We start from the raw sequence: 24,387 nt of genomic DNA, 5'->3' as shown, positions 1-24,387 counted from the left end.
AGAGCTGAAGCCACAGGCCATACAGTTTGTAATTAATACAAGCCTCTGAGTGATTATTTTATAAGTAGCTGCGGGACCCTGGGGCAGTGTGGGACTGGAGAAATTTCCAGCTACATTTGGAGCTAACCGTTGGGCATTGATCCACATCGACCTAAGAAAGCTTAAAGATTCTGAACACACAGAAATGGAGCCACACTGGGCTTCCTAGTCTTACAGTCTCATGCCAGCATCAGGGTATGTACATATGTTTATGTTGGGTTTTATGTGCATGTCCCAACGGGGGCACATTTGTTTGTACAGGTGTATGTACACATGTGTGAGGGTGTGTATGAGGCCAGAAGTCAACTATGGATGTTGGTTCTCAGGAGCCAAGTACTTTAGGTTCTTGGGTTAGCCTGGAACTGCCCAGGCAGCTAGTCTAGTTGGTCTGCAAGACCTCCTCACACACATCTTCCCATCTCTGCCTTCTCAGTACTGGAATGACAGGCGTGTATTACCACTGTGCCCTGCTTTTTATGGGGTGCTGGGGACTGAACTCATCCTCAATCTTCCATAGCAAATGCTTTACTGACGGAACTATCTCACCAATCCCATAATGTAATTTTTAGGAAAAAACGAAAACAGATGGACTCAAAAGTTATTAATGCCTAGTAGTTCTTCTAATGTTTATTTCAGTGTTACTTATGGGTTTGACAGAGACAGGACTTAGGTAAATGCCATACCTTTGACACTGCTTCTGTATTTAGAGCTCCATGCATTTAGGTGAGCCTATTCCTAATCATCTATGAACCACAAGTCATGAAGTAGAGTCTCTCTGATTAGATAGGTCAGGTCAGCGGGCAAGGCCGCCTGGCTATGGGACCACCAGAATTCTATGCACATCAGCTTTCTTTGTGGAAGTCTGCAGTTTCAGGAACTAAAAATGAGGGGAAGGAATCACAGGCGGGTTGTCACTGTGTGTCCTCTCTGCTGCAGAGCAGCAATGCAGACCCAGAACTAATGGAGAACAATCTGAAAAATCTGGCTGGAAATTCAGGTTTATAATGAAATCTTCTGACTATTTGAGTGTTGAATCATTAAAATGCCCCCAAAGCCAAATACAACTCCACTGAAAGCCAACTGCGGTCCACAGGTCCCTGATTTGTGGCTCAGATGGAGCCTTGCTGGCGTGAATCCTTCCTGAATTAAATGTTTACCCTCAAACCCTGCGTTCTGAAGACCGCATGCAATCCCCATAACACTGCATATCCAGAAACAGTGTTACTCTGCTGTCTGTCTAGGTCCTTCCTGTTATTAAGTTGGGAATCCTTTTAAAAGGAGGCAGAGAAGAGATGTTCTCTTATCCTTCTTTAATTTCCTGTGATTGAGGTAAACTCATGGGCTATTTCTAGGTGATTGTTGCATATGTGTATTACTAGAAGCTAGACAAAATTGTCTTTGGAATAACAAGACCCTTAACTTTTAGAGCAAAAGCAAATAAGACAAAAATCTACCTAATCATGAAAGTAAGGAGTCTGGGCATAAATATAACCCCCTCCCCTTGTTGGATTATGCCTCCAACTCTTCCTGCAGACACCACACTTGTTCAAGAATTACCAGTTCTCCTTAATAATCAGGAAGAAATGGGAATGGAGTATCCCTTTAAGACATAGTTGCAGACAATTCACCAGTATTAGCTATAAAGACAGTGTGCCAACTTTTATTCCTGTTTTCATTTTATTCCCATTACAGCAATTAAAAATCAACAGCCTAAGATAACATGGGCATCTACAGGAGTCCTCCCAGGTTGGCTTGGCTACAGTCAGTGTGCACAGGGCGGTGCTCCTGAGAACTGGGGAAAAAGCAGTGTCTGGCTTTCTCCTGCATCTGTGGCCACATCTGCTCCTACTCACACCCTTCCTCACCCTCACGGTTAGTTGTGCCACATCTCCCTGGTAGTCTCTGAATTCGCAACTCACTCTGACACCAGCTGGGAAGAATTCCTCTTTCTTCATGACTCATGATGATGGTGGACCCGCCTAGATAATCCAAGAAGATGCTCTGTAGAAGGTCACAGAGTCACAGGGACTGCATATGAGGGTGTGGACAGAGCCAGATGCTACCACTCGCTACTGCTCAGGCCCTTGTGTTCATCTTTCATGCTAATCACTGAGTGTGATTCCTCTCATGTACTTAAAAACAGCATACAAGAAGTGTGAAATACCATTTTGAAGGTGAAGAGATTGAGGTAAATTGCCCTAGAGCATAGCCAATTGAGCATAGAACAAGGGCTCAGATTTAAGAGGCTTAACTAAGATGTCAGTCATGAGCCAAAATGCGACAGAATGCTCATGGGGAAAAGTGGGCCGGAAGAGCATGTCATTTGATTCGGCTAAATTAGCAAAAGGCCACGGACCTTGTAGTCCTGTTCTGCCTGCGTTCTGCTGCCGTTGTTTTGACTTCTCCATCATTAATGGATGGATGGATGGATGGATGGATGGACGGACGGACAGACGGATGGATGGATGGATGGATGGATGGATGGAGATATACACACAAATCTGCTCTTAAGACATGCCTCAGTTAGTTAATGAATACAGCTTTATTCTACAAATTTGAAAAATCAGTTTTTATTAGTCCACAGTAAAAATAAGTTTTCACGGAGCTCCGAGAATGGCAAGTATTCTGTCTTTTTGAAAGTGAAAGCCCTCTCCCCTTTAAAGGAGGCCAGCACTGGCTATGGGAAGAATAGTCAATTCAATAAACAGGATTTCATCCAGAAAGACAAACAAGAGCACATGGCAAAAAGAAAGCATCCGCAGTTCAACACAGGCCTTTATCAGGACTGCGGAGATTGCCCGGGTGCTTCAGAAACCGTAAAACACGCCTTTGCGTCTTCTGCAAGACTGGCTTCATCTCTTGCTATTCCATTCGCCCTAAGATTATTACTACCAAGCAACCTTTCTTCCCTACTCTTCCTTCTTAAAATGTTTCCTCTTACTTCTTCCTCTCGTAAAACGACCATGCATCTTAAAAAAAATCTTAATTTTTTTCTTTTTAATGTATTTTTATTAAATCTCTTTCATATAATATTTTATCATATTTTCCCCTGCCCAGCTCCTCACAGGTCTGCCCCACCTTCCTAATCACCCAACTTCTCTCTCTTTCTCTTTCTTTCTCTCTATCTCTTTCTCTCAAAAAAGGAAAAACAAAAAACAAAAAATGAAAATCAAAACAAACAAAAAGCCAATTAGGCAAAAATTACCCAAACAAAGCAAAAAGTGCAGAAAACACGAACAAACAGAAACAAAGCCCCATGGAGTCTGCTTTGCCTTGGCCAACTATTCCTAGGCATGGGCTCTGCTCCTGAGTGTGGTTGACATACCCAGAGTCCCTCCACTGAAGAAAACTGATCTGCCTGTCCCAGCAGATGTCCATACAAATGACCTCTCATAAAAACCATCATTTTGATGTCATTTAGTATGTCTACCCAGGATTCCCAGATCATCCATGGCTTTGCCTGGGCTCCCACAGTACCCTTCCATATTCCATTATTACTGGCTATACATACTCCACTGCACTCCAATGATGACTTAGACTACATTTATTAGATAGGATGATAATCCCACCACTACCCATATCACAGCTCCAGTGGAGAGAAAATAAAAGAAACATACAGTAAGAGCTTTTCGTGTATTACATATCTCTTAATAGACTTTTAATGCTCCAGCTCTCTCCTCTTATTCAGCTTGATGCTGCTTACTCATACTTAACACAGTTGGGGGAGTTATCTCTTCCATGCAGTCAATGTGTACAGTACAGTGAATGGACTGGTATTATGCCTTTGTGAAACCCCTTCCCCTCGTAGTGTGGGCTAGACCCAGTGATTTGCTTCTAATAACCATAGACTATGGGAGAGGAAACAGACTGGCGGCTCTGCATTTAGATTATGAAGACAGTGATTGCATCCAGTTAGCAAGCTCATTCTTGCAATAGCTCTGATGGATGGAGATGTTTATTATACTAGAGGGTCCATATGGTGAGGGGCTAAAGGTGATCTACCACCAACCACCAGTGGGGCACTGAATTAGCCAACAATGAAAGAGGTGAATTTGGAACAAATTCTTCCCCGGTTCTTGCCAACACCCTGACTGCAGCCTGAGGGCCTCTGAAGCTGTCCACTCAGTTATACAGTGCCTGGGTCCTCACTACACCAACTCTGGAAGGTACTGTGTGTGTTGCTTAAGTTTCTATATTTGAAGATCTTTGTTATACAGCAGTAGATAACTAGCCCAATGGTATTAGCATTAATTATGCAGAAGGGAACCTCTTAAAGAGGAGCAGAAATTATATAAAGCAGGAGTTAATCACTAAAGTAAGTGATGAAAGAGAGTCAGCAGAACCTGTTTTTCATCCAGACCATGAGGATGTGCCTCACTCCAGCAGAAACACAGAAAAAAACCCAAGAATTTTGATATGAGGAAAAACTCATCTCCACATCCCCAATCCATGGTGTGCTGTAGTTATGACACCACCCAGGTGCCCTGGGCTGGGGAATGAGAGGGGGCAGGGAAGCAAGACTGGGCACTGTCACCTTCCACAGGATTAGACCATCAACTGACCTAGAAGATGAACTCCGCCACCGAGTGATCAAAAGTATGAGGGAGACACTGAGTGTCTGTCAGCAATCAAGAAGGGATGGATGGCATCCACAGAGCTTCAGCAATCCCATCCCCCATAGGCATCTGTTGCTAAGACACTGCTATTGTTACCCTGCTGGCATGGGTAATCTTTGCATGCCCCTATGTGAATTCTCAACTCCATGCTTTTCACATTAAAAAAAAAAAATCTTGAAAGATAATTCAAACAATACATCCATCTGGAAGAGGAGCAAATTAGGGTTTCCTGACTAACCAAGTCTAAGAAGGAGAGGCTTGCTAATGAGGCCTCTCCTGTCATCTATATGATCAGTGCACAGGTGGGCTCTCGGAGAGGCACGCTAGAGTGGCTCCATAGTTCTGGAACATGAAGATCGAACTGTAGCCAGCTAGGCTGGAGGTCAGAGCTGGGTAGGGCAGCTGCTGTGCAGTGATGAGCAGAGAGGCTCTGACAGGCCTGCAAACTGCTTCCTGAGCGGAGGAGCCTCCTCCATTCACTGATGGATTCAGAACAGATTCCTCCCAAGCTTTACATCTTCCAAATGGCAGTTCTCCTGCCTGAGCCTTTGAGCCTGTTCCCTTATGAGCTGAGCGCTAATTGTATGCATGCACATATGTGTTTCAGAAATGAGATGAGCCTGTAGTTGGCCTCTTGCTAACTGTGCAGACACATCTCATTTCTGCAAGTTTTCTTACCACTGTCTGCAGTTCCCTAAGCATCAACCCTTACTGTTAACTGTGGTACACGCTCTCCTGGAAATGCTTCCAGGGTAACCGTTTTTAGTTTATAGTGTGTGTGTGAGTGTGTGTGTGTGTGTGTGTGTGTGTGTGTGTATGTGTGTATGTGTGTGTGTGTTGATGTATTGTGTATGTGTGTATGTGAGATGAGTTGTGTATCTGTGTGTGTTCATGATGTGTTATATATGTGTGTGAGATATGTTGTATATATGGGTGTGTGCACATATTTGTTTGTGCATGTGTAAGCGCACATGTACGTGATCTGTTGTGTATGTGTGCATGTGTATGATGTGTTGTGTATATGTGTGTGCATGTATGCTGTGGGATGGTCTGTATGTCAAGTGTGTTGCTGATTGGTCAGTAAATAAATCACTGATTGGCCATTGGCTAGGCAGGAAGTATAGGCGGGACAAGGAAAAGAATTCTGGGAAGTGGAAGGCTGAGGGAGAGACACTGCCAGCCGCCATGAGGACAAGGAAGATGTAAGGTACCAGTAAGCCATGAGCCATGTGGCAAAGTAAAGATTAATAGAAATGGGCTAAATATAAGAGTAAGAGCTAGACAATAACAGGCCTGAGCTAATGGCCAAGCAGTTTAAATAATGTAAGAGTCTGTGTGTTTATTTTATAAGTGGGCTCTGGGACTGGCGGGACTTGGTGGCGGGAGCTGGAGAGAAATTCTCCAGCAACACATGTAAGATGTGTTATGTATGTATGTGTGCATGTGCTTGTCTGTGATGTGTTGCATGTATACATGCATGTGCATGTGTGCATGGGCTTTTATGTATATGTGTGTGTGTGTATGTGTGAGATGTGTTCCGTATATGTGGTGCATTCCCATGAGTGGTCAGGTATATAGAAGCCAGAGGAAGACATATGGTATCTTCTTCTGTCACTCGCTGTCATACTGTCTTGAGAAAGCTCCTCTTAATGAACCAGAAGCCTGGCTTTTCATCCACACTCTTGAGCCAATGGGCTCCAGAGTCCACTTGTGTCTGCACCCCAAGATGGATTACAGGTATCGCATCCCTGCCAAGCTTTGAATGTGGATGTTAAGGATTCAGACTCAGGTCCTCACATCTGCACGGTAATCACTTTGACCCACTGAGCCGCATCTCTAGCCTCAGGTGGTGGTTTTAGAAATAGCTTGTCATCATTAATTCTTGTAATCCTGGGGCAGGGCTGCTTAATTTGCTTTCATAACCTTTGTGTTTGCATTTTTAAGTTATTTAATCACAGCCACAAAGTATAATAATATATGGGGAGCTGCAGGAAGCAAGTGAGACATCTTTTTTGCTTCAGGGGATATATTTGTGAAATTTCAAACTTAAATTTGTCTGATTTAAAATTTCAAACTTAAATTTCATGTCTTATGTAAAGGTTGATATATACTATAATTTTATTATAATTTTCAATTCCAAGAAAACAAGAGATAGAAGAATGAGTCACAAAATGTTTTCCAACAGCTGTGGCAACTCAGTCATATGACAGGATTGTCTGACAATAGGTTTGTTGGGATTGCTTGGAAAATAAATCCATAAGAAATAAACCAGACTCATCAAAGCTGTCTTCCTGAGACCCAATCAAGCCCACTGACTCCCTGGTGGTCTCTTTCTCCACTCTGGGCAGGTATGTATTTCAGAAAGGTCACAGGTGCCTCCATCTAGCCTTGATCCAGCACTCAGTCTCCACAACAATAGGAACCTCCCTAGCTTAGGAAGTACAATGGATTCTTCACTCACAGAGAAATTGCTCTCCATTTACACGAGAATTGCATTGTCTTTTTTAGGTCCCTATTCACAGGTACCAAGTAAGGACAGCTAAATAAATAATAACAGTTGAGGCCAACTTTCCAAGGAAGCTGTCTACTTTATGAAATTAATGACTCAATTTAAAAGTAACCACTGAAAAGCACTGAGACAGAAGAGTCCCAGAGAAATAAAACATTTCTTCAAGAAAAGAGCTTGTCTAGTAACAACAGTTTCAATAATAAGGCAGCTAATGCCTTTTAAACATTTCTCCTGAGCTGGGCATTTTATATCTAAAATAGCTTTATTGAGGATATTTTGTGAAAGCTATTTCCACTTCCTGTAATTTTTCTTACCAAGGAGTTTTTGTGGCCTCTGTCCTCTACGCTACTGCCCCAGGATTCTCAACACTTTACCATTTACACACTGGTAGTTGCCTTGATACAGATGCACACAATGAATTATGTGTCTCATTCAGTTCAGTACTTGTAGCTTTGGTAAATCCATCAAAGGCCATTTGAAATAGCTAATGATAAAATTATTGTTCATTCATACAAAAATTACTAGCATTGGCTTCAATTGTTTTTAGAAAAAGGCAGAACAAAAGCAATGTTGCTGGCAACTTCCAAATTAATATTTTTAAGTGCCTTATGCAAATTACTTTCTCTAACAGTTGATAGAGAGGTTTAAGAAACAGACATGGCAGCTACTTGAAAGGACAGGCATGGCTCAGAACTGGCTTGAAACCTTGCTTCTGTCTCCCAGCAGTAAATCATTGTCTGTCCTGACAAGAGCATCCTGAACAGCGACAAAGCAAAGGGAAGAGAACTCCTATCACGATGGAATGCCCCACTCTGTCTATAAAGGAAACACATTAAATAAGCCTAACAGACAGGACCTGAGCGCTCCCGTTAGAGACTCTCCTGCACTGACCATGTCAGATGTTAGAAACTGAGGGGCCCCAACGCTTTACGAGGTGTGAGCACAGGCATAGCGAATACTGTAGAAAGTTAAGTACTTCCCTGGAAAGAGCAGCGAAGAAGGTACTTTCTTTAACACCAACAACAAAACTCAAATGTATACTAGAATTCTTTGTGCTAAGATATGTAGCAGGGACCAAGGCCAGCAGCAGAAGGCCCCAGGACAACAGTGGTAGTCACCACCAGCTGAAGAGCATTGATCAGGAATCCGAACAGAGTTCTTTAGGGGCCCAAGGATCCCTATGTTGTCTCAGCCGAGGAGGCCTGGAATTCTATTAGAGCACAACCATCCACCTAAGTTAAGTTAAGATCAGGCTTTCTCTTTCTCTCTCTCTCTCTCTCTCTCTCTCTCTCTCTCTCTCTCTCTCTCTCTCTCTCTCTCTCTCTCTCTCTCTCCTCCTCCTTTTTACATACATGCATGTAAAACACTCACACACATAAAATGAATAGTATAAATAAGAATGTTCTTCCAAGTTTTAAAGATAATCTATGATGCCTTTCTATAGTTTTAACATTTGTTGCTGTGGTCATTTAATACTTTATGGTATGAAGGATGAGTCTAATTTTATTTTTCCATGTATGTGCCTGGCTGTCCCCACACACCTATAGATACCTTCTTTCTCCACTGATTTGTCTTATCTGTGCTGCCATATATTAAGAATGCACATACAATTCCTGTGCTGGATTATAGGCACACATCCACACGTACAACAAGATTTTTAAATACTTAATGTGGTTTAAGCCCACTTCCTTTCCTTTATGGTTATTTTTTGTGTCTTTGAAAATGTTCTAGGGGCCTGGAGAGATGGCTCAGTGGTTAAAAGCACTGGCTGCTTTTCTAGAGGACTCACTTCCCAGCACCCACATGGTAGCTCACAACTGTCTGTAACTATAGTTCCAGGGGATACGATACCTCTTTTGAACTCTGCAGGCATTGGGGCACACACATGGTACACAGATATACACGGAAGCAGAAATAAAATAAAATAAAAAGACAAAGCATTAATCGCAGAAAGAAGAGCAAAGAAACTAGTGTGAGGTGAGACTTGGAGAGAAGAAGAAGGGTCCCTTCCTGTCAGCACAGGGTTAAGGAAGGGCACTGGGTAACTAAAGGAGTTAGGGAGGCATCACTCACTGCACAAAGCCTAAAGAGAACACAGGCGAGTGGGGAAAGGGGAAGAGTGAGTGTACCTCGTAACTCTGATCACGGATCCTAACGCAGAATTTCTCCACTTGGGCATTATCCTAACCTTTGGTGCCATGCAATTCTGAGTTCCAAGGCTGCACAAGAGAATTAAGGGTCCATTTGAAAAGCAAACAAGAAAAATATGCCGTCAAAAGAGTCCCGGGGAAGAAAACATTTCCTCATAAGGACAGCTGGACTGTAAAACAGTAGCATCCCAAGATCCCTGTCTCAAGAAAGCCACAGCACCCTTCCCATTCCTTTGTGATAACCCAGTTGTCAGGTAGCTCTGGAAAATGGGGAGGCATCCTTCCCTGAATGACAATCACTGTCCTATAGGAACAACTTATTCCCTAAGCTGGGTAAGACTCTCCCATGCCTTTCCTCAGCTTGTACACACACACACACACACACACACACACACACACACACACACACACACACACATTGTTCCCTCTCTAGGGAAATGCATGGTGTTAGGAAGGTTACAGGCAAACAACCACAAAATCGACCCTTTCTCATTGTAACAATCAATCACAGATACGTGGAGAACCTCTGAGGCACAGGCCTCCCCACTCAGGTGTCTATCTTGATAATACAAGTTCTTGATTGTATCTTTATTCTTCAGATGTTTTATTTTCAGTTTATTACATACAACTTGTACCAAGAAGATATTCCCAGTAGAATTCCAGATTTACCAAATTTGGTTCATGGTCATGTGACAAAGAAAGCCATTTGTCCAGAAGAGTAACGAAGATTAGAAAAAATCAATACATAAAAATTGCTATTGTTGAAAAGACCCTGAAGAAGGGGCTCTAAATGTTTTGAGTTACACAATGCAATGCCTGTCTCCATTTTCCTCCCCCTCCCCCTGCCCAGTTCTCTCCTTTCTTTTTCTATTTCTCTTCTCCTTCTTTTTATCTCTTCCTCCTGCATTTCCTTTTTGTCTCCCCTCCCTCCTCCTCACCCCTCTCCTTGTAGGTATAACCATTTTTTCTTCTGTAATGGACGTGAAAAGGAAAGAAATTGCCAATCATTAATTAGGAATATGATAGGATCTTCTTGGAAATAAATTATGTTAATGTGTTCATAGAAGTTTTGGCTGCTGCAGTATTTGTAAAACTGAGCTATCATAGCTGTGTGGTCGTGTCGGAGACCAAGAGAACAGTTCTACTAATGACTTACAGTTCTGATTATGTGTGGTGGGGGCTGGGAGATTTCTCTTGCAGTTGAAGATAATGAGCCAAAAGAGTCTACAAGAAAGTTCAATTATTGAACAGTACAAATTGAATAGTGTGTGTCTACATAAAGTCTGAATCTTTTCCCTGTATTTATTTTCAAACAATTGAAAGTTGGACAAAGGATGGTTAAGGATCACAGCTAAGGATGCCTAGGCTTTCCTACTGCTTCACAGTGCCTCTCACTGTGGAAGAGCAGGTAGGCAGCAAAGGTAGGTAAGCTCCAGCTTCCTCAGTGAGAAAGCTGGGAGCTTGGGACAGATGGTCTTTAAGGACGCCTCTGCTCCTCCAACCTTAGCAGCATAGAGAAAACCTAGCTCAAAGTACTTGAATTTTAAAAATGCACCACTCTACCAACATGGGAAGTAGTTACGCTAGCACACAAAACTGCCACACCAGCAGCGTAAGGTTTTAAAAGCTCAGAAAGCTTTCCGTATCGATGAGACCTAGATGGGTAAAGTCACATGTACTGCTCTCGAAGTCTTCTTTAAATGTCTGTGATGGATTTTCAGTTGAGACAGGCAGCTCTAAGAGTCTTTGGGGCATAGTTAAAAGTGCCCATTGTGTTTGGCCAAGGACTCTTCAATAGTAAGAGAGAGAGGGACACAGAAATAAAACATTTACAGCGACAGGCACAAAAGTGAAGGAGAGAAAACTTTGGGATTCAACCATGAATGGGGGAGGGGAGAGGGCTCTTCAGTGACTCAGAGGCTTCAGGTGCAGCAGGAGGTGCTAATCACTACACTCACAGACCTTAAACTGCAACATTATCAGAGTCCTATTCAGAGCTTACAGGGTCTCTTAAAGAGGAAATGCTAGATGGATTTAGGTACAAGAAAATCCCAGAGAGGAGGTTCACCTTTGAGCCTTTTGCATAAAGGCTCCCAAGTAGAGGACTGCTGTAAGGGACTGGCCTGTCAACGTTTTCACATGACTATAGATTAAAAACTAAAAGCCACTTATACCCCCACCTCCAGAAACCCAGCTTTTAGGTACAGCTACAAGCTCTTAAACTGGTAGACCCAGTTACAGTAGATGGAAAATTTAAAGGCCAGAAAGGTTTCTCCTCCATAAGGGAAGCAGAGGCAATGGGATAGTTGGAAAAGCCAGTGTCTCATTAAGGAAATGTGTTCCTGTCCTCTGCCAGACTTTGAAAGTCTTGGCTCTTCTCTAATCAGCACAAAAGCCTTAGCCAAAGCAGCTCTTCTGAAAATGACCTCAGCTCTCCTCTGCGTCCTGCTGAAGAGACACTTGGGCCTTACTGTTGAGATACTCTGGAACTGCAAGGGGAAATTTTCCCTGGGTGGTCAGAAACAAACAGCGTTTGGTGAGGTTTCCTTACATGAAGTGAGAGATGGAAAGACAACATAGGAAGTGTGCCATAATGAGTAAAGATGACGAGGAATTCACTGCAGCTGGACTTGCAGCCAGCACACAGACTCAGAACACAAAGGAAACTCTGGAAACAGCCGCCCTGGGGAAACATCAGAGCGCACCTCTTACTCAAACCCTGGAACAGGCTTGTATGTTTATAAGAAAAGCAGAGAATCAATGGGGAGGATAAACAGCCACAAAACCTTCCTAAGTGTCAAAACCTTCCTTAGATGTGTCAGAAACCACTAGAACTCTTCATTTTAAGAAGTATGTCTTCAGCTCTCACTTTCTTAGATGCAGCAGGTTGGATCTTAGTTTTCTGGTTGGCCAGTAACATGACACTCATATTTATTGATATTATCATTAACCTAGTAAGCTATGGATTCTATTCTCCATTATTTACAGGGACTTCTGTTATATTATTTTTATGTTAGAAACCATCTCTGTTGCCCTCTTTCAAGATGCTCCGCCACTCACTCTGCTTTAAAGTTTGACTAAGGAAAAAGGGAATTGCTCCCATTATTTAAAAACGTTTAGGTTGTACTGACCAAAGAGTAGGAATTTGCAAACTCATCTTCATTTCTCTTAATACTTCTGTACCTGCAAGATGTATTAGTTACATCCCACAGGAAGAGAAGTCATTTCTCATCCACGTTTTATGTAAACAGTCTGATTTAAAGAATGAGCCTCCCTCTGCTCTGGTGTGTAGAAGAGCATTTTGTGTACAGTAGGGCCACTGTAGTAACAATACTGGGTGGACAATTACACAAACACATGGGATGACACATTAGCCAGAAGTATTAAAGAATGTCTTTCCTGTTATAGATTCATATTTTTGCCAGAGAGTATGGTAGACCCTCTTCCCTGGAAAATCTATGTATAGCATCATTTTATCTGATGAAGAATATAAAATTGGGAGAGAGAACAGAAATCACGCACACACACACACACACACACACACACACACACACACACACACACACACTTTTAGATGCCGTCCAAACTTTATGATTTTAGCTATTTTTGTTGTTTTTATGAGTCATCCAATTAAAAGGTAGACGCCAAAGGAATGTCTCATCTCATTTCACTTTCCTCTGGTCCTGTGGTGGTGAAGCTAATCATCTTTGCACCGTTTGTTTTCATATGCATATACAGGAACCCATGGACTAACATCCGATACTATGATATCCCTGAGCAGGACTTGGCATGGTACTCTACACTTTGGATGTGGGACATGGGGGATCCAAGATGGACTGGGCTGTGAGCTTCTGCCTTGCTGACTAGCTCATAGAGTACCAGGAGTTGCTCCGAGGGCTGCTGGGAGAAATGTCACCAGTGAACCTAATTCACTACAGATCTTTGTGCTATGCTATCAACATAACAGGGAAGGGAAACCATGTGGTGTTGTAATGGCACGAGTGTTAAGAGTGTAAGCAACTATTTTCCACAAACTTAGATTTGAGGTCTGATCCAATTCCCACAGAAGAGAATTCATACCGGGCAGGGTAAATCCAGTGACGAGCCCATGTCTAGGGAGGTCATAGGCCAGCATCAGGAAGACACTACATTTTTGTTTTGTTTTTTATTTTTTAATTTTTGTTTAATAAATATGACACGACTATCAAATTGCTTTTGAAACACTGGTTTTTGTGTCCATAGGATTACTGCTGCTGTCAGCCCTGGTCAGAGAAGTGGAGAAGCTTCTTGCAGTGAGTAGTGGTGGTGGTTAGTGTAAATACTTTTATTCTATCAAATTCCAGAAAAGAGATGATTGTTGAAGCACAGTGTCCCAATTCCCATAAGTAGAAGAAAATATCAAAATATCTATATCATCTCCTTCAAAACTCAGAGAGCATCATGGGAAAAGGGGCAGAAAGAATGGAAGAGCTGAAGAAAGGGTGTCATGAAATGCTTCCCTTCAAGAATAACGCCCATTGCTATCTGCCTCAGAGTAGCTGTGTGACAGGCTGGGGACCCTCAAGATTAGGTCTCTTGAGGTTCCCTTCTAGGAGTTGCCGGGGAGGGTCATTAGAGAATCCAGCCACTCTTTCCTGCACCTCCATTCTCGCATATATAATTCTATTCCAGATACAGAGTTACATACAGCTGCTCTCAGAAGGTGTCAGAGTGTATGAGTGTGAAATTGTAACTAAGAGAGGGTTTTTATCTATACAGCCATGGGGAACATCCATGTTGCCATGAGGCTTTTCAGTGATCTAGCTGTTTTAGGATCACCCACACTCAGGTAAATAATCTTTCAATCATGCTTCTGTAGGCCAAATAAACTCACAGGTTCCCTAAGCAAGACTTGGGTATAATTGTAACCTTGGTCTGTCGTTAATGGCCTATGAGGCTGAGTAAACATTTCTTCATGTCTCCCCAAGTAAAGTTCATGAAATACCAAGTATTCTCTTCCTCAGGGAAGATCCACAATTAAATGTTAAACCAAGATGCAATGATTTCCATTTTATATTTTGTTGTGAAGAAACATTTATGACATACTTCTTAGAAGTTTAAGAAAAAGAAAACTGAATAGTGAACCCAAGACAAGAAATATTCTATTTCAAATAGACACCACTTACCTGTACATGAGTAGTCATCGATCCTGATGTACCCAGTCTTGCAGATGCACATGAAAGAACCAGGTGTGTTCACACACATGGTGTTCTCACGGCAGTAATGGCGCCCTTCAGCACACTCGTCAACGTCTACAAAGAAAAAATAGGGCAGAGGTCAACGGTGGCCAATACTCTTGAATTTCCCTATGATTTTCTTTGTCAAGAAGAGAGGGATAGCTACTAATTGAACTGCATTTTGAAAGAGCATTCAAAAATATCTCCTATAATAAGAATATTTGATGTTCACAGAAAGCATGTGGCTTTTATCAGCAGCTCTTGCTATAGTTTCGAATAGGTCTGCCAGTTTCGACTTGCATCGTTATGAATAGCTTTTGAAATCCTCGGTGCATTCATCTACTTGTGTTTGATAAAACAGTCAGAAAGAACAAATCAGGCAGCCTGAGCATCTTGAAATCTTAGTCACTGAGCCGGCCAACTGTTGTCTTTGATTCACTGGCTATTCTGTACACCTTGGGGAGGTCTTGAAAGTGGTAAAGTATTCACTGTACATAGAACTTGAAAGAGTTCACTTGAAAGTAAGAATCCAAGAACAGCAGTTCATTAAAGACACAAATAGAGCAATAACTATCCTACTAAGTGTCTGAATACAGACAGAATTACAATAAGGAGACCAGAATCAGATGAGAAATTACAAAGTAGTAGAATATAATGTGGAAGATCATACATGTTAATTCTGACCTCAAGTATAAAAGCTTACAGATGTTAAGACATAATAAGCAGGGGTGGTAATTATGAAGAATGTACATTTATACAATAAAACCTCCTTATTTAATTGCACTTCTCTACACGGAACCTAAAGCACTTGCTAAATACTTGTTATTGAGACCCCATTTTTTGAACTGAAGAGATAGCTCAGTCAAGAAAGTATCTGAGGCACAAACACGAGGAAGCAAGTTCTAGTCCCAGCACTGTGTGCAAGCCAAAGTGCTGGCATGCATCTCTAGTACCTACAGCTGGGGCAATGGAATGAATCAAGGACAAAAAGATAAGGTTGAGAATATAATGGAGTTACCAGGCATAAATGGAAGAATGGAGTGCTGATCAACGGGTTAATGTTACAGTTAGATAGGAGAAAGGAATTCTATTGGCTTTCTTCACTGTATCTCTATAGATGACAATAATAAACATTTCAGAAATGTAAATTATTTTGAAAATTTTTACCATAAAGAAATAATAATGATTTGAAAATATAAACACATCCAACCTGATTTAATTATTATATAATGTATTCATGCATAAAATATTACTTAATATACTATTAATATGCATAACTCCATTGTATTAATACATCATATAAAATTTAAAAGTAAAAAATATAAACACTAGGTGCATCTCTCTGCCCAGCCAGATCTTGAACATCCTTCACCAGGGTTTAGTTGTCTGATCCTCCCATCCTTCACACTCTCCAAGTCCCCAAATCTAGTCCAAGTCTTAGACTCAGTGCTTTGGCCGGGTCTGGACACCCCTGCCTATACTATCCCAAACTCTAGACTGCTCTAGTATCCCCATTTTTTCCTACAACCAACAGACCCCTTCCATAGCACACTGAACATCTCCATCCAGCCAGATCCTGCATATTCTTCTCCAGGGTCTATCTGGATGGGTCTGCCTAGTCCTCTCCTCTATTAGCTCTCCCCAAGCACCATATCTACCTACAAACTCCAGGACTAGACCAAGATTCATATCCTAATGTCAGTCCAGCCTGTGATTAACTGATTTCATTCTACCTAAGCCATACATATTTAGATCCAACATGGTCTACAAATCCTTTGTTCTAACCCAACTTGATCTGTCCATATGAGACACAAAACTAACAAAAAAAGTCCACATATCCAAATTTCATCAAAAAAATGCAAACAATGTAAGATGTCAAGGCAGCAACTTCACCCCAAACTCCATCAGTCCTTCAGAAATATATTTACCAATAAGATTTACCCAGATGAACCCCAGGACATAGAACTTAAAAGAACAGTAAAAAACTTCATCAAATTATTCCAAAAATTTAAAAAAAGCACAAAGAAACAGCTCAATGAACTTAAATAGAATGAACAAGGAGGGAGAGGGGTCAAGATCATGATGGTGAAACCCACAGAGATAGCTGACCTGAGCTAGTGGGAGCTCACAGACTCTGGACTGAGAGCTGGGAAACCTGCATGGGACCAAACTAGGCTCTCTGAATGTGGGTGACAGTTGTGTGGCTTGGGTAGTTTGTGGGGTCCCTGGCAATGGGACCAGGATTTATCCCTAGTGCATGAACTGGCTTTTTGGAACCCATTCCCTATGGAGGGATACCTTGCTCAGCCTTGATATGGTGGGCGTGGGGGGGGGGGTCCTGCCTCAATTTGATATGTCAGACTTTATTGACTCCCCATGGAAGGCCTTACTCTGAGGAGGGGATGGGGGATGGTGTGGAGGAGAGGTGGGAGGGAATGGGAGGAGGGGAGGGAGGGGGAACTGTGGTTGGTATGTAAAATGAAAAAAAAATTAAATTAAAAAAAAAACACGAATGAATGAGTAACACCCAAGCCAACACAAACATAAGGCTGATGAACATAATGAAGACAATCTAAGAACTGAAAATGGAATTCAATAAAGGGAATATTAAAGAGGACTCAGGATGAAGCAAAGGTGTAATTCAGAAGCCCAATAACTCAACTAGAAAACTCAAGGGAACGCCTAGCAAGTGGAATAAAGCAAGAGCAGAAAATAGAATGTCAGGACTTGACAATAAAGTACAGGATCTAGTCAAAATAAGCAAAGAATATGAATTTTTATTAAAAACACAGGAAAGAAACATATAAGAAATGTGGGACACCATGAACAGATAAAACCTTTGTATTATAAGATTAGGTGAAGAAGAAAAATCCCAGGTGAATGTCACAGATCAGATCTTAAACAAGATCATAGAAGAAAACTTCTTCAAACTAAGGAAAGACATACCCAAACACAGAACACCAAATGGCCAAGACCAGACTAGAAACTGCATATGGCATATTCATTGTTAAAACACTAACTGTACAGAACAAATAAAAATTATTGAAAATTGCAAGGAGAAAAAGCACAAGTCACATGCAAAGGAAAACCCATCAGAATAACAGCTGATTTCTCAATGGCAACTTTGAAATCCCGAAGAGGCTTGAAAAATGCATTATCACTCCTAAAAGACCATGACAGTCAAACTAGACTAATATACCCAGCAAAACTATCTTCCATAGTTAAAGGAGAAAAAACTTTTCATAATATAAACAGCCTAAAATAATTTATATCCAAATATATAGACCAAATCTAAAGAAAATTCAGAAAGCAATATTTTAGGCTGAAGAAAAGAATGAACGTAGCAAAGAGACTGTAGGAATAAAACTGAAGCTATAATCACTAAAACACAAATACCACCGAGAACACAAACAGCAACAGCAAAAGTCAACAACACAATGACTGCAATCTACACACAACTTTCAATAATAACTTTAAATATTAACAGCCTTAATTCTCCAATCAAAAGACACAGGCTGGCTGAATGGATCAAGAAACGAAATCCAAGTATCTGCTGTCTACAAGAAATGCATCTTATCTTTAAAGATAGTGACCAATTAGAGGAAAAGGGCAGGCAAAAGTATTCCAACCAGACAGCACCAGAAAGCAAGAAGCTGTTACTACCCTAAGAAATGACAAAATAGACCTCAAACTAAAACTTATTAGCAGACTTAAAGAATGACATTACATTGTAATCAAAGGGTGCAATTAATCACAAAGACACTTCTATCCTAAACGTGTATCTGCCAAATTCTAATGTGCCCAATTTCATGAAAAGTGTACTAATGGACATAAGACACGGGTTGACATAACCCATTAATAGCAGGTGAATTCAATACTCTGCTTTCTCCAATAGGCAAGTCATCAGGACAAAAAAAAAACTAAGCAGAGAGATATCAAAAATTAAATAATCTCACATATCAAATAGAATTAACAGATACCAATAGAGTATTCCACCAGAACACCAAAGAATATACATTCTACTCAGCAGCATATGGAAACGTCTCTAAAAGAGATCATATTCTGGGACACAAAACAAATCTTAACAAATTTTAGAAGATTAAACTAACTCCACACAGCCTATCTGACCACAATGCAACTTAAAATTGACAGCAAACAGATGGCTAGTAAATACATAAACTCATGGAGATTAGACAACTTGTTACTGAATAATTACTGGGTCAAAGAAGAAATCAAGAAAGAAATAAAAAAAATTCCTGGAACTAAATGAAAAGGAAAACATTCTAAATCATGGATCCTTATATCCACAGATAAGTGTAGTTCTCATCCAAGCTTCCCTTTGCAACAGAAGTAGAAGACTACAGAAAACCACAGCCAATCAAAATGCAGAGAACAGGAGATCTCGTGATGCCCAGTCCCAACTGGCACAACAGAAGAGTGGGTGAAAGACTGTAAGAACCAAATGTAAGAGCGGTGACACTCACTAGGTCTCATCAACATGGCTGCCTAGACAGGATCTCAATGACAACAACAGACATGCTAACACAGAAGTGGGAAAGCTCATGAGCCCTCAGCCCTGCACAAAGAACTACTGGGATGCTGAGAGCAGGAGAAATGGTTTTCCCTGGGGAAGATCCCCCCAAGGAGATTATTATGATCTCCCAGTTAATTATCCAATACCAAGAGGTCAGCCCTGAGATTATATACACACAAGTAACATTATACAGACTGAGCGTGTTGTATTTAGAAAATATTCAAGCCTGGTTGTGGTGGCATATGCCTTTATTCCCGGCACTCCGGAGGCAGAGCCAGGCAGATCTCTGGGAGTTGGAGGTCAGCCTGGTCTTCAGAGCGAGATCCAGGACAGGCATCAAAACTACACAAAGAAACCCTATCTCAAAAAAAAAAAGGAAAGAAAATATTTATATACATATATGTATGAATGCTGTGGGAAGTTCTGTATGGCAAATGTGTTGCTAATTAGTCGATAAATAAAACACTGATTGGCCATTGGCTAGGCAGGAAGTATAGGCGGGACAAGGAGGAGAATAAGCTGGGAAGTGGAAGGCTGAGTCAGAGAGACACTGCCAGCCGCCACGATGAGAAACAGCTTGTGAAGATGCCGGTAAGCCACGAGTCACGTGGCAAGGTATAGATTTATAGAAGTGGATTAATTTAAGCTATAAGAACAGTTAGCAAGAAGCCTGCCACAGCCATACAGTTTGAAAGCAACATAAGTCTCTGTGTTTACTTGGTCGGGTCTGAGCGGCTGTGGGACTGGCAGGTGATAGAGATTTGTCCTGACTGTGGGCCAGGCAAGAAAACTCTAGCTACAAATGGCGTCCAACGTGGTGGCAAGAGTTTCCACCTAAAAACTGAGAAAAAAGATTCTAAAACGGAGCTAAAAACAGCTTCCTAATTGTCTCTCTCAAATGAGCGGCAGCTGCTGGTTTCAGCTACTGGTGGGTTCCTGGCGTGTGTGCTCAACCTGCAGTATGGCGGGAATCAGGCCTCTGCAAGTGGCACATTAAGCTGCGTGGTGGATTTAGCCTTTGCAGGTACAAAACAAAAAAAGAGGTTTTTGGGCTACACGCTGCTTGGATAAAAGCATAGACCCACGATAGCTCCCAGAGCTAGTGGTAAACGTAGCCATGTTGAGAAGCTGAGGTGGGCGGAGCCAGCAGCCACAGCTGCTGCAGTTTAAGGCAATAGATTCACAATAAGACAGATTCAGATGTAATAGTTTACAATGTGTGTAAAAGATACGTAGGCTTGAAAGAGACAAAAAAGGTGATATATAGAGTTATAGAAACAAATACATAGTTTTAGAAAATAAAGTCTTTAAAGAGACAGTAAAGGTAGTATAAAAAATAAGCCACGTAAAAATGGATATTACACAGAGAATCTGGATTGTGTTGTCTTTGGGACTTTTAACTGCAGAAAAACATTTGATTGTAAAAGCTGTTGAGTTATGCCAAAATGTATATTTTAAAGATATCTTGACTTCAAAATTTGAATGTAAGGATATGTTACTTTGGAAAAGAGACTCTGCTTTTGTTTCCACAGAAAGCCAGAGGCTATGGATTTGTTCAAGATTAAGATACATCAGGTTTGACCAGCCAAGACCCCCTGAAAGGTCTCCGATGACACCATGGCCCAGATGATCCAACATCCAGAATGGTTTGAAGGCATCTGGCTCAGACGATACAGCCTCATGGACTATTCCATAATTCTAAAATTTTCTTTGTTTCCCCATAAGATACAGCACCCCCTTCCAGCAGGAAGTAGTAAGAGAAGCTACGCCCAAATTCCCAAATTATATGTAATTTTACTTTGTTAAGGTTAAAACCTTCCTTTTTGAAAAAAAAAAAAAGGGGGAAGTGCTGTGGGAAGTTCTGTATGGCAAATGTGTTGCTAATTAGTCGATAAATAAAACACTGATTGGCCATTGGCTAGGCAGGAAGTGTAGGCCGGACAAGGAGGAGAATAAAGCTGGGAAGTGGAAGGCTAAGTCAGAGAGACACTGCCAGCCGCCACGATGAGAAACAGCTTGTGAAGATGCCGGTAAGCCACGAGTCACGTGGCAAGGTATAGATTTATAGAAGTGGATTAATTTAAGCTATAAGAACAGTTAGCAAGAAGCCTGCCACGGCCATACAGTTTGAAAGCAACATAAGTCTCTGTGTTTACTTGGTCGGGTCTGAGCGGCTGTGGGACTGGCAGGTGACAGAGATTTGTCCTGACTGTGGGCCAGGCAAGAAAACTCTAGCTACATATGAATATATCCTATATATACTATATAGTATAATATGTTATATATAAAGTCATATATATATGAATAGGTCCTGAATATATAATATAAATACACACACACAAATATATACACACACAAATATAAAGAGGACAAAATTTGAGAGGGAGAAAGGGAATTACATGGGAAGGGTTGGAGAGGGAAAGGAATAAATGATGTAATTGTAATTTTAAAACGTAAACCTACTCCAAATCCTGATTTCTCTATGATGGAATACAGACAACTAATTAAACATAGCTCCATGATGAGTCTAATATAATTTTCTGTTCAGAGACAAACAGGAAATACATCAGGTTTTGTGTGTTATAGACAATACACAAACCAATGCAGTTGGAATTTTACCATTAACATTCATTTACGAAAACAAGTATTTGATGTACTCTAGGTACAGTATGTAACCAAAGTTAAGACCATTACATGCATTACTTGTTTCTGTCTTAACAATATCTTGAAAGGTGTCTGGAACACTGTGAAACTAGTGAGTACTATAGAATGAATACATAAGCTTTTCAAGGCTGGTTTATGACAATTTAAGGATAGCCATGAGATTTTCTAAATTTCTAGAATACTATTCCTTATTCTATGCTATTTCTGAATCTTTGGACTGGTTGGAAGAACAAGTATTATAGTCTAAAAATTACCTACTAAATAGTCTGAGAAAATGTGATGAAAACCCATTTGCTAAGGTCTTGAGATCATAAAGGGAATGATATGGGATTACTAGAGTACTTAACTTGATTAGTGGATGACTAACTGAGCCTCTGTGAGAGGTGCTATAAAGGTAAAAGTTACTAATAAAAACAAAACAAAATAAAATAAAAATATACATACATGGCTAGGGTCCTCGAGCTGAAGCTTGTGAATGGACTACATGGTGAATATGGAGAAGTCTGTGTGCCCAAGGATAGAATTTAATTTGCAGAATGAAAGAGCTAAGGATGAAGACTATAACACCATGAAAACACACTGCACATACCACGGCATCTCCACAACAAGTGCAGCTCTTGGAAGAGACAGGGCACCAACTTCAGTGGGCAGAGCAAGACTGTATAGATCCTGGCTCGAATGAGGTTCTGTAGCTCTTTCCAAGGACAGCATCCTATAGAAAAAGCCCATTCCCAAAGAACTTGCTACAAACCCTGACAAATCACACTTGGAAGCACCTGTGAAGCATCCTGAGAACACTTAAAGCATTATGAACTTTGATTATATGAAAATCCTAAGGGACAAAGTGAGCAAAACAGGCTGTGAATTAAGGTTAATTTTGTTAATGCGATCCTAGTAAAGCCACACATGGTGGAGAACGTCAGTTATAAACATAAATAAGAGTAATTTGTGCAAGGGTAAACTGACCTATCTACCATCACCGCTGTTCTTCCTGGGATGTACAGCCCACAGAAATGTAAGATCCTGACCTGACCCATTTCCATTTGTGGATTCTCCTCTTTTAAACTATGATAGGGCTAAATAAAACACAGTGTGTCGATGTGGGATCATAAAGCAAAACCAAGCAGCTTATTTAATCGGAACTATTTAGGAACTTCAATTTGGATCTCATAGACATTGAGTCTGTGTTCAAAAGCCATCAAGGGTTAGGCTTAGAGCCTGGGGCAGAGTCCTGAGGGAGAAGGGAGCAAAATACCAATCTCGTATCAGCAATGTGAACAGAATATGCCTTGCTTCATTCCATACACCCTGCCTTCAGAGGAAGGCCCACAAAGCTGTGTTTATGTACTAATATTGTAAGTTGCCAGACAGTCCTTTCCAATGATACATACAGATTCCTGCAGACACATGATAGCACTCAAAAAGCAATCTGGCAGAAACCGAGTGCCGACTTGGTCCACAGTGTATTTTAGCTTTCAGAACCAACCTAAGACTTAAATGCTCAGATGCACTTTCATTGTTTAAAAATTTATCAAATACCTTCTTGGAAAAAAAACTTGATTGGATTTTGCTCATGTTTTGATGATCTTAAATGTAGAACTTCTACCATGACTTCTGCTAAGCAGAAAGAACTGTAGTCAGAATAGGCTGCCAAACAGAAATACTCAAACAGTAGCTAGGTGTGCCCGAGACTAAAAAAAGAGTACATTCATTGCTCAACAATGTAGTTCTTAATGCCTCTTCCAAAATTCAATACCAAGAAAGTTAAAACACAGACTGGGGGCTGGGAAGACAGTCCAACAGCTAACGTGCTTACCCTGTAAGAATGAGACACAAGTTCCAAGAGCCCCTCAAAACTCAAAGGAACAAACAAACAAACATCCTAGGTATAATGGACAAAGGCATGTAATCCCAGAACCAGTGAGGCAGAGACGGGTGGATCCCTGGGGCTCGCGGGCCAGCCAACCTAGAATAAACACTTGAGTCCTAGGCCAGTGAGAGACCCAGTGTCAAACAAACAAGCAAATAAGGAGGATAGCTACTGAGGAGTGACATCCCCAGTTAATCTCTGGCCTCCACGCATATGTGCACACACATGAATATGCACCCCACAAGCACACATACACACACAATCTGTCATATATGGGCTTTGAAACCAAGAAAACGGTGTCATGCCATTATTATCTCATTCCATTAAGTATCACTTCACAAGCAGAATTCTAGAGAGTATTATCTCTGAACAGAGCTCATGGTTCCTTAGCAACAGAGGATTCCATGTTCAAATAGTTTGCAGGTCTATCTTATTAAGGTTCTACTTCCTTTTCACAGAGCATATCAGCAAATTCCAAGCTCTGTGATAGCTGTTCATCTTTAATATTCATTTTTATTCACTGAGCGTAAAATGGTCATGTACTATGTTCCAGATACTGCATTGGGTGACAAAGGTTATGTTCTGGCTGAAGAAATGCCAATGTAAGTGAACGCCAATGTCATGATTGCTGCACAGTACAGAGCAGAAACCTGGGCAATGTGCACTGAATTGGGAGCAATGAGCTCCACTAATGGTGATGCAGTGTCTGTTCTCAGCACTTGTTAATATACTTCGGAGTGTATACTTGGCAATATCAATGATTTCATATCTGAGCTTTCCCATCCTAAG

General features: G+C 41.1%; 1 protein-coding gene across 2 annotated transcripts in view; it reads right to left on the bottom strand.

The window, feature by feature from the left end:
* The window catches only part of Nell2 (neural EGFL like 2), a 345,435-nt gene that overhangs the window by 98,199 nt on the left and 222,849 nt on the right, over positions 1 to 24,387 (bottom strand). For both annotated transcript variants that reach the window (XM_059247292.1, XM_059247293.1), the window contains exon 14: positions 14,480 to 14,605. In XM_059247292.1, coding sequence (XP_059103275.1) covers positions 14,480 to 14,605 — 126 coding nt within the window. The remainder of the gene's footprint in view (positions 1 to 14,479; positions 14,606 to 24,387) is intronic.

This window comes from Peromyscus eremicus, chromosome 20 (genome assembly GCF_949786415.1).
Source record: "Peromyscus eremicus chromosome 20, PerEre_H2_v1, whole genome shotgun sequence".
NCBI classification, from domain to species: Eukaryota; Metazoa; Chordata; class Mammalia; order Rodentia; family Cricetidae; genus Peromyscus; species Peromyscus eremicus.
This window is presented reverse-complemented; position numbering and strand designations above follow the sequence as displayed.